Source organism: Colobus angolensis, unplaced genomic scaffold, assembly GCF_000951035.1.
Source record: "Colobus angolensis palliatus isolate OR3802 unplaced genomic scaffold, Cang.pa_1.0 Scaffold630, whole genome shotgun sequence".
Classification (NCBI taxonomy): domain Eukaryota; kingdom Metazoa; phylum Chordata; class Mammalia; order Primates; family Cercopithecidae; genus Colobus; species Colobus angolensis.
The window spans coordinates 64,931-82,575 of NW_012119933.1; the positions used below are offsets into that span (position 1 = coordinate 64,931).

General features: G+C 44.4%; 1 protein-coding gene across 3 annotated transcripts in view; it reads left to right on the forward strand.

The window, feature by feature from the left end:
- Window positions 1-633: 633 nt before the first annotated feature.
- The window catches only part of ALDH18A1 (aldehyde dehydrogenase 18 family, member A1), a 54,029-nt gene continuing 37,017 nt past the window's right edge, over window positions 634-17,645 (forward strand). For 2 of the 3 annotated variants that reach the window (XM_011963918.1, XM_011963919.1), the window contains exons 1-3: window positions 634-1,034; window positions 4,226-4,341; window positions 14,418-14,632. In XM_011963918.1, the coding sequence (XP_011819308.1) occupies window positions 4,254-4,341; window positions 14,418-14,632 (303 nt within the window). In that variant the 5' untranslated portion in view covers window positions 634-1,034; window positions 4,226-4,253. The remainder of the gene's footprint in view (window positions 1,035-4,225; window positions 4,342-14,417; window positions 14,633-17,645) is intronic. The other variant, XM_011963921.1, reaches the window with a different exon arrangement.

Consider the following 17,645-nt stretch of genomic DNA (forward strand, 5'->3'; position numbering starts at 1 on the left):
ACCTCCTATCAAGTGCTGCCCTCCCACCACCCAGCACTATATGCCTATGCAGGAATGTGTCCTTTGAGCAAAACACAGCAAGGAAAGAGGGAGAAAAATCTGTGTTTTCACTTTTTTTCTTTTTCTTTTTAAGAGATGGGGTCTTGCTGTGTTGTCCAGGCTGGATTTGAACTCCTGGGCTCAGGTGGTTTTCCTGCCTCCACCTATGAGTAGCTGGGAGTACAGGCACACACCACTGTGCTGGCAGGTTTTTGTGGTCTCTCTTGGTCTCTTTTTAAAGGTGAGTCTGCATTCACCTTTGGAATAGTTCTAGTTGTCAGAGATTGAATATCCTATTTTAAAATGCAATATTCTTACAACTGCCTTTGATGAAAGAGAGTTGAGATGGGACCACTGGGGAAATCTCCAGATGACTAGGGGGCAAGCAATTTGATTGCAGTGCCAAAATGCTTCCATTTAAGGAGCCAAAGTTTGCAAATGTTTGTAAACTGATCCAATCTATTCCAGGATGTGCCTGGAGTAATTAACGTAAGTAAGTTGATCCAACCTATTTCCGAGGTGTGCCCGGGATATAAATGGTTAACACTGACAAACACACCTTAGGAAATCTACCAGCAGCTAAGGATGCCAGGCACCTCTTCTACCTCCCTGGAAGGCCCGCTGGGGCGGCATTTGGAAGCTGTCTTCGCCCCTGTCCCCGGCCCCTGTCCCCTCCCGGGACGTGGGCGTTCCCCCTGAACTCGAGTCCCGCCTCCTCGAGCTAGCCGGGGCCTGGTGGGCGGGCCCGCCACGTGGAGCGCAGGCCTGATTCTCGAAAGGGGCCTACGCAATTGCCGCGCCGCAGCTCCAGGCCAGCCCCTCGCCCGACGTCAACAGCGTAGGCCCGGCTGCCCAGGTTTACTTTTACGCCACTGACGTAACGTCATCGTGCGGGACGTGGACGGAAGAAAAGAGAGCGAGCGAGCGCCGGAATCAGCCCGGCGTGGAGTGCGGACCCGTGGCAGTGCCCAGCGGGTGCGGCGGTGGTGAGGCAGGTACGCAGCGAGCGGCGGGGATGGCTAGGCGACCTCGTCTCTGCGGAAGCTGATGCGCGTCCAGGCTCAAGCGCCAGGGGCGTGAGCGCTGGGCCGCTGGTCACAGAGTAGCGGGGGTGCGGCCGGAGCAGGTGCCGGGGACCAGGGATCTGGCCCGCGGGTAGGTGTGGGCCTTGGCCGAGGGATGGCGGCTGCACCGGGCCGCCCAGGGCGCGCTGCAAAACCCCGGCGCGCTCCCATATGCCGGTGCGCGGCGGCCCCAGGATCTACGGATGGCTCCGGGCCCCGACCTCCCCGGCCTCCACTGGGTACACCATGTGAGGAACTGGGCCAAGTGGAGACTTCAGGCCCCCGCGGGCCCCTTCTCGATCGGAGAGTCCTGCACTGGTGGTGGCGGTGGTGGCAGTGGTGGCAGCGCCGGGATGCCGCGGGTTTTTAGTTGGCCACACGCCGACTCTCGGGCCTGGGTCTCTAGTTCCTCGCGGCCCTCCGGGCGTTCGTGATCCCCTCCTCAAAGCCAGACTCCCTTTCCAGTATGGCATTCTGTGTATGCTGGGGTCTTCCTGTTACAGCAGGGCGCACCCAGATACCCCACCTCATCCCTTCCCCCATCATTGTCCCCTGCTCTCTGAGGTGGTGAGGCCCATCGGATCTTTGTGTTTAAGTGGTGAGCCATATACCGAGCATGTGTTTGTGGATGAACTATGTTGGGACTGAAGTTCACTTCTCTGTTCAAATCAGTTAGATAAGGGCTTTCAGTTTAGTCTATAAAGAGATACTTGAGAAATGTCTTGAGTCAGAACATGAAAACTTTTTTCAACTGATGATACGGAGTCTAAACACACACAGAGAATCTAGACGCAGTCACACGAATCTAGATGTGAGTCTAGACAGACACACACACACACGTACACACACACACACACACACTCACACACTCTTTGCTCCTTGGGATCAACTGTGTGCTTCTCGAGGGCGTAATACACTCTGGCAGAGTGAGCTATCCATTACAGTGACAGAGTAGATGTAACCTCCGAGGTCAGTCAGAGATAGTGGTACACGGTACACGGTACACGGTACACGGAAGAGGCCAGGAGGCTTAGTTTCTGTGTCGGTCTTCAACCTCTAATTCAGTGACCATGTGTTCAGAGCTTTCAATCGCTCTTGGGTAACAGAGAGGTAAACAGTCAGTCAGTATATGTGTGTGATTGTATCTAACAGTGAATATTCGTTGAATTCCTTGTTCCTGTGATGGATCTTGAAGGAAATTAAGGAGAAAATAATCGTAAGGCATCATTAGTGCCTAAAAGACAAAAGGAGGAAAACTGACGTTTACTGACCATCTGTTGTACCCAAGCATTTTCCACGCATTATCTCATTTAATTCTCGCTATAATTTCATGAGGTCCTTAGTGTTAGTATCCCTGATTTATAAGTGAGGAAACAGAGGCTTAGAAAAATTAGGTAGCTCTCCACAAGACACACACACAGATAGCAAGTGCAGAGCGCCAACCCAAGTCTGACCAGTTTCAAAGGCCTTGTTCCTCATCGTTTTTGCCATATTGTCAATGGAAAGTTTGTAATCCATATGGGAAAAGCAGTAGTCACGGGCTATTTAAAATCTAACCTATAGAATATATATCCAGCTGTGAAGACTAGAGTTGCTGGGGAAGGTTTCTTAGGCAGGTGGAACTGGAATTTGATTGTTCTACCCTTTGGCTCTTCTATAGTTATTTTGGAGAATTCACATGTAAGTAATTGTTTAGCAGCCATTATTGAAGGAATTTATATAAGCAGCAAACATAGACTATGTGCCAAAATCATACTTCAGTGTTATGAAAAAACTGATATAACAAGATCAATTAATACTTTGTTGCCTACTAGATGCCATATGTTTTAGAACAGCTGTATCCTTCCATTCTCTGTCCTATTTCGGTGCCTTGTGCAGTATAAATTGTAAAGCAATAACACCATGCCTTATTTTTCTTCACTATGGGGCTAAATGCTAGTCTTCTGAGGCACATTTAAGAGGGCTGTGATAACCAATCCATAGAACAAAAGTTAAACGGAGGCCCACAAACAAAGAAACTGAAGTGTTTTTCTTGTGTAAACAGCAGTGTCTCTGTAGCATAAAAAGAGCCACAAGGCCCGAGGTGGGTGGATCTTGAGGTCAGGATATCGAGACCATCCTGGTCAACGTGGTGAAACCTCAACTCTACTAAAATACAAAAACTTTGCCAGGTGTGGTGGCGCACCGTGCCTGCAGTCCCACCTACTTGGGAGGCTGAGGCAGGGGAATCGCTTGAACCCAGGAGGCAGAGGTTGCAGTGAGCCAAGGTTATTCCACTGCACTCCAGCCTGGCGACAGAACAAGACTCCATCTTCAACAAACAAACAAACAAAAAAGAGCTACAATAATGAATGGCTTGTTCTCTCTGTACATATAGGAAAGAGTCCCCTACTTTTTTGTGAAATAAACTATTCTTTGTCTAAAGTCTCAAATTTGACCCAGGGTGAGGAAATGCCCATAACTGCCTCATGTTCTCAACCGAGATTTCTAGCCATGTTCTCATCCTCCACAGGATTAAGATGTTAGCCAGTTGCAGACATTGCCACTGCCTTCCAGGGGTACAAGAGTTACTTTATAATCCTGGGGCATCAGGAAGAAAAACATGGCAGCAGCCTCTGGCCTTTCCTCTTTCTTCTCATGGCTGACTGGCAAGGATCAAGCTGACATTTCAAATAGGTGCGTTTCCCAGTTCTGTTGGGAGGTGTTAGCAGAAAGGTGGACATGGTTGTTTTAGGATATTGGATCCATTACAGGAATTATATGAAGATTTAGTATTAATACATAAGCATTGCACCTGAAAGATTTTTTTTTTAATTTGGAAGATACCAAAAACAGCAGATGTTTTTTGTGTCGCAAAATATTCCTAACCCTGCATTATTATTTGCTTACATAAAAACTAAGATGGTCCTAGGAAATGAAGGGCTAGGGTTGAGACCTAAAAAAGAGCCACTTACTCTTTCTCTCTTTTCTGTAATATAGAGGAGGTGGGAGTTTCCGTAATACAGAAGAGTTTAGAGCAGGAGAGTCAGATTTTTACTCTGAGAGTAAGGGGAAGTAGAGGGAAATGAAATGAATTCTCCAGTATTTTTCATTACTCACTTTTTAAAAAATGTATCCTGCAGATACTTTGGTCGGTGACCACATCGCAACATGTTGAGTCAAGTTTACCGCTGTGGGTTCCAGCCTTTCAACCAACATCTCCTGCCCTGGGTCCAGTGTACAACCGTCTCCAGATCTCGTATGTACCATAGATAACTTATGAGTATGTGGGAAGTTTGATAGTCAAAGTGTGTTTCAACAAGGTTTTCAAAGAGAAAAAAAAGTGTTTGTTTGGAGACAGGGTCTCATTTTGTCACCCAGGCTGGAGTGCAGTGGCACAAACATAGCTCAGTGGAGCCCAGACCTCTTGGACTCAAGCAATCCTCCTGCCTCAGCCCACCAAGTACTTGGGACTACAGGCACACACCACCACACTGACTCTAACTTTTTTATTTTTTGTCGAGATGGGATTTTGCCACGTTGCCCAGGCTGGTCTTGAACTCTTGAGATCAAACAGTCTGCCCGCCTTGGCCTCCCAAAGTGCTGGGATTACAGGCATGAGCTATCATGCCCAGCCAAGAAAATAGGTTTAAAAGAGAAAAAAAAAAAAGATGTAATTTGGCAGAATTGGACAAAATTCTACCAAATAAGGAGGCAAAGAGGTAGTCTCCTGGTGAAATGTTCTCAGTGTTTGTGTCAATGAAGTGTTTCCTGTATTTATTGCCCCCAAAATAAATTTTTACATGCTTTTTTTTTTTTTGAGTCTCGCTCTGTCACCCAGGCTGGAGTGCAGTGGCGTAATCTTGGCTCACTGCAACCTCTGCCTCCCAGGTTCAAGTGATTCTCCTGCCTCAGCCTCCCAATTAGCTGGGATTACAGGTGTGCATCACCATGCCCAGCTAATTTTTGTATTTTTAGTAGAAACGGGGTTTTGCCATGTTGGCCAGGCTGGTCTCGAACTCCTGACCTCAGGTGAACCACCCGCCTTGCCCTCCCTCCCAAAGTGCTGGGATTACAGGCATTAGCCTCTGTGCCCAACCCCATGCTATTTTTGTTCATTACTTTTTTTGTAATTAAGTTTTAGATTTTGAGCTAATTATAAATTCACTTGTAGTTTTAAGAAATAGTACAAAGAGGTCCCTTATACCCTTCACCCAATTTCACCTAGTATCTCAACCAAGGTATTGACATTGATACAATCAAGATACAGAACATTTCAATCACCACAGGATTTTTTATTTCTCTTTAACAGCCACTGTCCTCTTTCCTATTACTAACCTCTGGCCAACATTAATCTGGTCTACATTTTTATAATTTTGTCATTATAAGAATGTTATATAAATGGAATCATCCAGTATGTGACCTTTTGGGATTCTGTTTTCTTTAGTGTAATTCTCTGGAGAGTCATTCAAGTTGCTGTGTGTATCAGTTAGTTCCTTTATATTACTGAGTAGTATTTAATGCTGAGTGTATCACAGTTAGTGTAACCATTCAGCCATTAAAGGTCATCTGGGTTGCTCTCATTTTTTGGCAGTTAAAATAAGGCTGGTATGCACATTCATATACAGGATTTTGTGTGAACATAGTTTCATTTCTCTGGGATAAATGCCTAAGAGTGTAGTTGTTGGGTCAGATTGCAGCTGCATGTTTAGTTTTTTATATAGTTTGAATGTGTGTCCTTACCAAATCTCATATTGAATTGTAATCCCCAGTGTTGGAGGTGGGGCCTGTGGGAGGTGTTTGAGTCATGGTGGTGAATCCCTCATGCCTTGGTGCTGTCCTCGAGATAGTGAGTGACTTCTCACAAGATCTGGTTAAGTGTGTGGCACCACCCCCTCACTCTCTCTTTGTGCTCCCTCTCTCACCATTGGAGATGCCTGCTTCCCCTTTGCCTTCTGCCATGATTATAAACTTCCTGAGGCCTCACCAGAAGCTGAGCAGATGCCAGCACCATGCTTCCATACAGCCCGCAGAACTATGAGCCAATTAAACCTCTTTTCTTTATAAATTACCTAGCCTCAAGTATTTCTTTACAGCAATGCAAGAACGACCTAACACAGTTTTATAAGAAACTGTCAAACTGTCTTTGCAGAGTGGCAGTACCATTTTACATTCCTAACTAGCATTGTATGAGTGATTCACTTTCTCTGCATCTTTACCATCATTTGATGTGGTCACTCTTTTTTATTTTAGCCATTTTGATAGGTATGTAGTGATATCACATTGTGGCTTTAATGTGCCTTTCCCTAATAGCTAATGATACTGAACATCTTTTCATGTGTTTATATCCTCTTCAGTGAAATGTTAGTTCATGTCTTTAGCTCAGTTTTTGTTTTGTTTTGTTTTGTTTTTGTTTTTTGAGATGGAGTCTCGCTGTGTCACCCAGGCTGGAGTGTAGTGGCGCGATCTCAGCTCACTGCAACCTCTGCCTCCCAGGTTCAAGCGATTCTCCTGCCTCAGCCTCCTGAGTACCTGGGATTACAGGTGCCCACCACCATGCCCAGCTAATTTTTGTGTTTTTAGTAGAAACAGGGTTTCATCATGTTGGCCAGGCTGGTGTCAAACTCCTGACCTCAAGTGATCCCCCCACCTCAACCTCCCAAAGTCCTGAGATTATAGGCATGAGCCTCCACACCTGGCCTTTAGCTCAGTTTGAATTGGAAAGTTTTTTTTTTTTTTTTTACTATTGAATTTTGAGCATTCTCTGTATCTTCCTGTCTTAGTCCATTTTTATTGCTATAAAGGAATATCTGAGGCTGTAAAGTAAAGAGGTTTATTTGTCATGGTTCTGCAGGCTGTACAAAAAGCATGGCACCAATAACTGCATTGGGTAAGTGCCTCAGGCTGCTTCTACTCTTGGCAGAAGATGAAGGGGAGCTGGTATGTGCAAAATCAGATGGCCAGAGAGGAAGCAAGAGAGAGAAAAGAAATGGCCAGGCCCTTTTTAACAACTATTTCTTATGGGAACTAAGAGTGAGGACTCATGCATTCCCTCTGAGAATGGCACCAGGCTGTTCCTCAGGGATCTGCCCCTGTGATTCAAACACTTCCCACCAGGCCCCACCTCCAACACTTAGGATCATATTTCAACCTGAGACTTGGTAGGGCCATACCATATGCAAACCATAGCACTTCCAGGTATTAGTCCTTTGTTGGATAGGTGGTTTGTACATATTTTCTCCCAGTCTCATAGATTGTCATTTTATTCTTTTAACAGGATCTTTCATATAGGAAAAGCTTTTCTTTTGACGAGGTCAAATTTATCAGCTATTGTTTTTATGGATTATACTTTTGGGGTGGTCAAGTCTAAGAACTCTTTGTATAACCTTAGATTTTGAAGATTTTCTCCTATTTTTTTCCTAAAAGTTCGATAGTTTTATATTTTTCACTTAAATCCATGATCCATTTTTTTTGTTTTGTTTTCTTGAGACAGGATCTTGCTCTGTTGTTACCCAGGGCTGGAGCATAGTGGCACGATCAAGGCTCAACCTCCAGGGCTCAAGTGATCCTCCTACATCAGCCTCCCAGGTAGCTAGGATTACAGGGGTATACCACCACACCTGGCTAATTTTTTTCTTTGTTTTTTTTTATTTTTTATTTTTTATTTTTTTGAGACAGGGTGTTGCTCTGTCAACCAGGCTGGAGAGCAGTGATGCGGTCATTACTCATTGCAGCCACAACATCCCAGGCTCGAGCGATTCTCCTGCCTCAGCCTCCCAAGTAGCTGGGACTATACGCGTGCACCACCACATCCAGCTAATTTTTATATTTTTTGTTGAGACAGGGTTTTGCCATGTTGCCCAGTCTTGGCACATTTAATTTTTTAAAAAATTTTTTGTAGAAATGGAGTCTCTGTTGCTCTGGCTGGTCTCGAACTTCTAGTCTCAAAAGATTCTCCTACCTTGACCACCCAAAGTGCAGGAATTACAGGTGTGAGCCACTGCACCCAGCTTCGTGATCCATTTAGAGTTAATTTTTGTATAAGGTGTAAGGTGTAGGTCAATGTTCATCTTTCAACCGTTAATACCAGTTGTTCCAGCATCATTTGTTGAAAGGCTGTTTACGATGTTTTGACTTGACTAGCTCTTCAATATCACCCAAATCTTATCAGTAGTCCATTTCCAGGTTTCATTGCAAGATGACTTGCCAATCAACTAATCAAGCTTGTCATTAGACAGAAAAATCTCTTTCCTATTCATGTAGAGTATAAGGGCAAAAAGTTCAGGATTTGGAACCAGGTCCTGGATTTTTAAAACTATCCCTTCTCCTTATTAAGTAACTTACTAGCTTAAAACAACTGTCTGTTTAGGTCACAATTCTGTGGAATGGTATTTTGGACTGGGCTCAGCTGCACAGTGGTTCTGTGTCTGTGTCAGGTCTCAGATTGACTTAGGGCTGATTGTTGGGGATGAAGGGGCCTCTGCTGGGGTGACACATCACCTATGTTCCATGTGACTTCTCATCCTTCAGCAGGCTGTTCATGGCTTCTTCGCGTGATGCTTACAGGGTTCCCAAGAAGGGCAAGCATGGTAGCTGCAAGTCCTCTTGAGATGTAAACTCAGAATTTATACACTGTTCCTTCTGCCACATTGTTTTGGTCAAAGCAAAGTACAGGGCCAGCCCAAATTTAAGAAGTTTGGAAAATTGACTCACCTGTTAATGGAGAAGCTGCAAAAGGATTGTGGCCATTTTTGTAATCTGGCAACACTGGTAAATTACTCAGTTACTTTGAACATCGGTTTCCTTATTTATAAAACGGGTAACAACAATAAGGAACTCATAATAATACCTAACTTATAAGGCTTAATTCATGAGAATTCAGTGAGATGATGATGATGGTGATGATGACGACAATGATGATGAAGGTAGAGTATAGAAAAGCTCAAACTATTTTTCCTCTGCTCTCACTCCATGACAACAATCAACACGGAAGACTTCTGTGACCAAATGTGTGGGGGTTGCAGTGGACATCAGTTGGGTATCCTCCAGTTCAATTCTGACACTACCTCCCTGAGGACAGGCCACAGGTTGAGGGCTCAGTCCCACAAGATCATCCCCACCTTCCTACCAGTCCTAAGTCCAGGCCTCTGGAACTTCTGACTGACCAGCTTCAAGTTGGGGTTCCCACAATCCCCTGTTTGGGCTTGGTTGATTTGCTAGAGTGATGCAGAGAACTCAGGGAAACACTTAGATTTACCAGTTTATTACAAAGGATGTAGATGAAGAGATACGTAGGGTGAGGTGTGGGGTAGGAGGCACAGATCTTCCATGCCCGTCCCGGGCACACCACTCTCCAGGAACCTCCACATATTCAGCTGTCTGGAAGCTCTCTGAACCTTGTCCCCTTGGAACTCTTATGGAGACTTATTGGGGTAGGCATGATTAAAGCATGGACAACTGTGTTAAAATGTGATTGAACAAAAAGGATGTGACCTAATACTAATAGACTGAGTGGGGTAACCCAGCAGGGCCTGTCTGTTCAGATTTTATCTTGGTCTTTCTGTGCAATATTTCTTCCTCCAAGGTATGGGGCAGTACCGTCTCTGGATTGAGAGTCTTACAACCCACAATCAAATTAGAGTCCTGCCTGGAGCAGGTGAAAGGAGTTCAGGAGAAGATCAGAGAGAGAGATTCTGTTTCCTTACACCAACATTATAATGAAAGACTAAAAAGCACTATTAGAGTTATAAACCAGGAACCATGGATATATATGCCATGTCACAATAAGTAATACTTTTTTTTTTTTTTTTGATACGGAGTCTTTGCTCTGTCACCCAGGCTGGAGTGCAGTGGCACGATCTCAGCTCACTGAAAGCTCCGCCTCCTGGGTTCACGCCATTCTCCTGCCTCAGCCTCCCGAGTAGCTGGGACTACAGGTGCCCGCTACCACGCCCGGCTAATTTTTTGTATTTTTTTTTTTTTCAGTAGAGACGGGGTTTCACCGTGTTAGCCAGGACGGTCTCGATCTCCTGACCTTGTGATTCACCTGTCTCGGCCTCCCAAAGTGCTGGGATTACAGGCGTGAGCCACCGTGCCCGGCATACTTTTTTCATAGTACCAGCTAGTATTCATTGAGTATTTATTTTGTGCCAATCTCTGTTCATTCATGAACTTGTTTTATCCCCCATACCAACCTTATGAGATAGTTAGGGAGACAGCAAGTAAGTGAAGGGGTTGAGATTCCACTCAGGCAGTGTGGCTCCAGAGCCAACGCTTATCCTTTTTACTCCTGTAGAAGGTATGTGAATACTTAGCACAACTCCTGGTATGTGGTAAGTATTCACTTCAGTATTTTATTATTGATACTTATCCTCATTAGGCTCATTCACAGAAGGAGGCACTTTCTAATTGTTTCCCTAGGTTTTTGGATTTGGGGATTTGGATTTTTCTGGAATGGAGCTCTTTCACTGATCATGATAAGCAGGATAGCAGGGGGAAAAAATAGGAAAAGAAAGGCAAAATGAGAAAGCTTATGGAGACAAACAGAGAAGGCAATGGAAGGCCAGAAAGAAAAAGAGAAGTCATGTGAGGGTCCCTTCGTGCTGAGGCCTGGAACACAGCCTCATTGGTTGCTGGGCATAAGGACTCTGATGCTGAAGAAGTAAACGGTTCTCCTTAAGAGTAATAAGAGTATAATCTGTGGCCCTTAAGAAGAACATGGTCAACCCCTCCCATCCCCCACCATGCCACACCTGTATACACATACACCTCACTATGCCCTCATACCTACTAGGAGGGGACAGATTTTCTTTGGAACTTAGAGCCTAAAAGTTCCTTAGAAGATGGGAAACAATTACTTCTCTAGAAACCTTGAATTTTCCTAACTAATCAAGGCCTTCTCCATTTTCAGTATGGACCCTAACAAGTGTAATACACTGTAGAACATTTAAAAAATACCCCCCAAGAAATGTAGGATCAACCTTGGAAGGTAAAAGGTGTTGTTCAATAGGAAACCCAAAAAGCCCTGGGTCCCATGAAGCTCTCCTTTGTGCTAGAACCTACTGGATTTGACTGAGTCACCTGCATGAAACCTTATTAATAGTGGTGACCTCGTCTTGAACCCTAACAGGCCTTATCTACTGCTGTTACCCTATTGTCTCCAGCCAGAATGACCCTTGACTACCTGGCACTGAGCCATGCCACCCACCCTCTTCTCCTGATACAGACTGTGGGTTAGCCTCCTTCGTGCTAGCCTGGCTGCTGGATTCTGATTGGCTTCTACCATTTGATCACCATTTGATCAGCTGGACAGACACGCATGCCACTACCCATGTTCCTGAGGTACCCTCTCAGGCTGCTCCACCCATGCTCACCACCCCTTCCAGGTCAGGATAGGCCCTCCAGCGGACAGGAGAGAAAGCCAGAAAGCCTAGATCTGACAGCTGTCAAAGGGATAATACGTGATACTTGGCATAGCTCTGAGCTCTGCAAACAGCCACTGATGATCCCTAGTCCAAACCCTAGGGAAGTAAGCCTGTCCCTCCACCACCCTTCTCTCTATCAGATCAGTGAGACCAAACCTTTATGTGTACAACTTTTAAACTTAAGATTTAGGTGTACGTATTGCTTAGGATAATATTCCTGAAAACAGAGTAGGGTACCTATATTATTAATAATTAACCTAATGAAGGAAAGTAGCACTCCACAAAATTCAGCCTCAACAACAAACCAATCTTTTAGTCCCAGGGACTCCCACAGCAGGAAGAGACCATGCACCTGTGGATCCAGCAATGCCATCAGAATCCCAGTTCCATCCCAGATAATGGCTTACTAAGTAGCTCTGTGCCCGGATCTAGATGCCAAGCCTATTGTGAAAAAAAATAATATTATCTTTCTTATATCTCCACAAACCTGAAACATAGTCACTTGAAAAATGGTTATTTAAGGAAAGGAAGAAATGAATCTTCACTGCTTTGTTAGAAATGTTCTTTCTAAGATTTGTGTGTGAAGGACACAGGAAGGGAGAAGAACCCACAGTCGCCTTCCCATTCATGAGAATAAGCTCCTGCCTGCTTTACCCACCATCAGTAGATTGTGGTTAGGGAGTGAGTCAGTGGCCAGGAGAGAGTCGGAGGTCTAAAGAGGTTTTCAGAAAATTGTCATTTATAGACAGACAATATAAAGGGAAGTGATAATGGTTGGTTCAAGTGAAGGTACTTAACTCTCTAATAAAGTTATAGAACAGTGGTTCAAAAGGTGGCTTGGAATGATTATTTTAGTAATTCATTTGAATATTTATGAGTTGCTTGTAATAAGATATAGAAAAGTCTTTGCAGGGAATTGCTTAAAGTTTAGTCCTGCTGAGAACCTATATTACCCACCGTGTCTTGCTTCTTGCTATCAAGGAGGAAGGTCTATTTGCTGTTAGTGCTCCTCCACCCCCACTGATTGACAGCATCTTCTCTCCCACGGAGACTTCACCCAGCTCATCTGCCTATGCAGTCATTCTCCTTCTATGTCAGTTACAATTACCTGCATGTAGCAGGAAACTCAAAATAATAATGGCTCAAACAGGATAGAAATGTGTTTCTCTCTTTCTCCTGAAGGAAGCCTAGCAGTCCTGAAAGACGGTAGGCAGTCCAGGGCTTCCAGAATAGCACTGTGGAATCATCAGGGATCCCTGCTCTTTCATTCTTGTTGCTTCACAGTTCCTTCTAGTTCAAAAGGAGTGATTGAGCTCCAGCCTTCATACCCATGTTCCAAGCAGCAGTGGGGATGAAGGGAAGAGAGCATGTCTCTTTTAAGTTCCTAGAAATTCCACATAACATTTTCACTTGTATCTTGTTAGCCAGATATCTTGTTGGTCACATGGTCCTGTCTATCTGAGCAAGAAAGGCTGGGAAATGTAGTCTTTCGACTGGTGGCAGTATGCCTGGCCAATACTTGGGGATCTGGTAATTGTGTGAGAAAGGACGAATGGGTAATTAGTAAGCAGCTAAGCAGGAGGTGTTGGGCCCATGAGAAGTGTTGAAGGGGTTCTGTGCCTGACATTCAGCTTTTACTCTTTTACTTCTGGCTTTATGCGGGTACCTCTTTGACGTTTAATCAAGATTTTTTTCCTCCTTAGAAATCTTGTATAATTTTTGTTTGTTTGTTCATCTGTACAAATATCTGTAATCTTGTACAGTGTTACAAGAAAAAGAATCAAGAAAATTGGTTAGAGGCAGGTGTCCGAGGGGATAGAAAGTATCTGACTCTAACATTGCTATTCCTTCAGAAAGCTCTTTGGTTTATTTCATCATTGTTACAGGCATCTGGATTCATCAAAGAGAAATTGTAGATAGGCTAGTTGAGATTTTGTATTATTCATACACTTACTTTGTCCTTTACTGTCTTTGCTAATCAGATTCTTCCTTCTTTTTTTGTTTTTTGAGAAGAATCTCACTCTGTCGCCCAGGCTGGAGTGCAGTGGCACGATCTCGGCTCACTGCAACCTCTACCTCCCGGGTTCAAGCGATTCTCCTGCCTCAGCCACCTGAGTAGTTGGGATTATAGGTGCCCACCACCACGCTTGGCTAAGTTTTGTATTTTAGTAGAGATGGGGTTTCACCATGTTGTCCAGGCTGCCTCGGCCTCCCAAGGTGCTAGGATTATAGGTGTGAGCTGCCATGCCTGGCCGGCTCTTTCCTCTTTTTATAGTAATATGGTTTCTTTAGAAACACCCATATTTTTCTGATTATGAAAGCAATGCATCTTTACTGCATAAACTTGGAAAATCTAAGAAAGAACAAAGAAGAAAATTTAAAATTGCTTATAATCCTATCAAGAGATAAAATATTAATTTTCCATTAATTTTATCCATCTATGTGTTTATATAAATATGAAATTAACATATCATAAGCATTTTTGTACATTATTAAAAATTCTAAAAATGTTAATCTTTTTCCCTTTATCCAACATTTACTCTGCTTCTGATTTTTCTGATAATAAGTAACACGGTGATGAATAGCTTTCTGATAAATCTCTTTTTTAGAGAACTTTTTTAAAGGCTTTTGATACATTTGCCAACCTGTCTTCAAGGGAGATTACTTTGTTTGTACTCTTCACCAACAGCATTTGAGTATGCCTATGACCTGCATACTGGCTGTAAACTCCATATAATACTAAAATAAGAATATGCTAGAGCTTTTGATATACTGTGGTAGTTTTACACAGTTAATAATGATAATGCTGTTTTTTGGTATCTAAACTGGTTAATACTGAGCATGTATGTTTTTATTGAAAAACTATATTGAGTATTTCTTTTTTTCTTGCATTTGACTTTGATGGCTACAGATTGTATCCAGCCTTCAGTGATCAGACATGTTCGTTCTTGGAGCAACATCCCCTTTATCACTGTACCCCTCAGTCGTACACATGGCAAGTCCTTTGCCCACCGCGGTGAACTGAAGCATGCCAAGAGAATCGTGGTGAAGCTCGGCAGTGCTGTGGTGACCCGAGGGGATGAATGTGGCCTGGCCCTGGGGCGCTTGGCATCTATTGTTGAGCAGGTGATTGCCAAGATAGAAATTATGCTGTACTAAAATTGGGGTTTTAAGTTGCTACTTCAAATTGGGTTTAAGTTGCTCATCAACTTACAAAAATAATTGTGATTTCAGTGCAACAGATTTAACCCAATGTGAAAACTGTTTCCTCACATAGATGCCACTGAGAGACAGCATCTTAGGGCAAGAAAGGGGGATGTTAAGGAGTAGGGGTGATTTCATGCAGTTCATGCCTCAGACTTCTTGATAATAAAGAGCTGTTTCTGTCGGAGATTCTTAGTTCTGGCTATGCAGTAGAATCATCTCGGGCCTGGAGATGCCTGGGTTTCACATCTAGCTGTTTAATAAGTATCTCTGGGATGGGGCAGCTGTGTTTGTTTGTCTTGAGAGGATCTCACTCTGTCACCCAGGCTGGACTTTTGTGGCATGATTATGGCTCACTGCAGCCTCGACCTATCGAGCTCAAGTGATACTCCCACCTCAGCCTCCTGAATAGCTGCAGCTACAGGCACAAACCGTTATGCCCAGCTAATTTGTGTAGTTTTTGTAGAGACGGAGGTCTCGCTATGTTGCCCAGGCTGGTTTCCAGCTGCTGGGCTCAAGTGATTCTCCCGCCTTGGCCTCCCAAAGTGCTCGGCCTGCAAACTTTTTCTGCAAGAGGCCAGATAGTAAATATTTTAGTTTTGTAGGTTATATGTTCTGTGTCTCCACTACACAACTCTGCAGAAGCAACCACAGACAATACATAAATGAATGAGCGTGGCCGTGAGCTGATAAAATTTCATTTACAAAAACAGGCAGCATGCCAGATTTGGCCAAAAGTAAAAATCCAGACATCCAGGCATCCCACAGATGAAGCAAGAGCTCTTCTGTGGCATCTGAAATTTTACACTACCCTCGTAATTAAATTTTCAGTTTTTAAAAAACAACTTTCCTCAGGCGTTAATATTGGGAAACTGCTAACCTGAAACTTGATACAATTTTTTTCTTACATTTTCTATTCTAAATAATTATCAAGCCTGAGCAACAAAGTGAGACCCTGTCTCTACAAAAATGAAATCGCTGGGCGTGGTGACTTGCACCTGTAATCCCAGCACTTTGGAAGGCTGAGGCGGGAGGATTGCTTGAGCCCAGGAGTTCAAGACCAGCCTAAGCCACATAGTGAGACCCCATCTCTACAAAAAATTTTTTAAAAATTTAGGCATGGTGGCACATTCCTGTGGCCCTGGCTACTCAGGAGGCTAAGGTAGGAGGATTGCTTGAGCCTGGGAGATTGAAGCTGCAATGAGCTATGATCACGCAACTGACTGCACTCCAGCTTTGGTGGCAGAGCAAGATCCTGTCTAAAAAAGTTCTGACTTCTTGGTAGGCTGAGGCAGGGGGATTGCTTGAGCCCAGGAGCTCAAGGTTGCCAGTGAACTATGATAAAGTCACTGCACTACAGCCTGGGCAACAGAGCGAAATCCTGACCCCCAGCCCCCACCCCTCCACACACACACACAAAAAAAACACAGCAGTGATCAAACCCACCTTCTAGATTGAGTTCATCAGATAAATTTTTAAAATATTTATCAAGAGACTACACTGTGAGGGGCACTAGCCTCTCTACCCTCTCTACCTTAGAGACGTAACAGTCTCTACCCTTTGGAAGCCAGAACTGGGACTCCCCAGACATTAAGGTGACTGTTCAGGGCAGTAAATATCCAAATAAGTGGGCCCAAATGACAGTGAGCGATGGGTCCAGAGATAGGAAACTCAGATGAGAGTGTGGTGGTTCCTGGGGCTTCCTAGGAGAGCTGGAACTCAGTCTGGGCCTTGACAACTGATGGGATTTGCACAAACAGAGGGGAAAAGTTCCATGCTAGTAAGTATACAGTGTGACGTGCCCCTGCAGTTGTGTAATCCAGTGGTTCTGGGGAAGGGACAGGCTCTAGGAGCGGATTCCAGATAGAGGACAGACAGGAATGAGTATGGCATGCTGTGGGCCAGGGAGGAGACAAGCTGGAAAGTAGAGGAGGTGGTCTCATTATAAAGAATGAAAAAAGAAGTGGATCATTGCATTAGGCAGGGCTCTGAAGCCAACTACGTGGGTTGGAGTGCAGTCTCAAAAGCAGACTGAAGATTTTGAACGGAGGAGAAACTTGATGAAAAGAGTAGGAAAAACCTGGTAAAGGTTTGTGTAGGTTACCAGCTTTCTTTCTAGGGCTGCATGTGGATCTAATGGAAGAGCTGTCTCCATCAGGGCCTGCCTAATAGTCATCTTAATCATGTCAGATGGACTCAGGAGCCAACTTAAAGTGGTTTCCGCTGGCCATAAATGGGATGATTTGAACATCAAGAAAGGGAATCACAGCTGGGCACAGTGGCTCATACCTGTAATCCCAACACTTTGGGAGGCCAAGGCGGGCGAATCACCTGAGGTCAGGAGTTCAAGACTAGCCTGGCCAACGTGGTGAAACCTCGTCTCTACTAATAATGCAAAAATTAGCCAGGCATGGTGGCACCTGCCTGTAATCCCAGCTACTTGGGAGGCTGAGGCAGGAGAATCTCTTGAACCTGGGAGGTGGAGGTTGCAGTGAGACAAGATAGCACTACTACACTCCAGCCTGGGCGAGAGTGAGAGTCATTCTCAAAAAAATAAATAAATAAAAGGGAATCACTGCACAGTGCAACAAAATATGTTTAAATCCATGAGTTCATAATTATACTTAAAAAAAAAAACTTCATGGACGGGCGTGGTGGCTCGTGCCTATAATCCCAGCACTTTGGGAGGCCGAGGCAGGCAGATCATGAAGTCAGGAGATCCAGACCATCCTGGCTAACACTGTGAAACCCCGTCTCTACTAAAAATACAAAAAACTAGCTGGGCGTAGTGGTGGGTACCTGTAGTCCCAGCTACTTGGGAGGCTGAGGCAGGAGAATGGTGTGAACCTGAGAGGCAGAGCTTGCAGTGAACTGAGATTACTCCAGCATGGGAGACAGTGAGACTCCGTCTCAAAAAAAAAAAAAAAAATTGGGC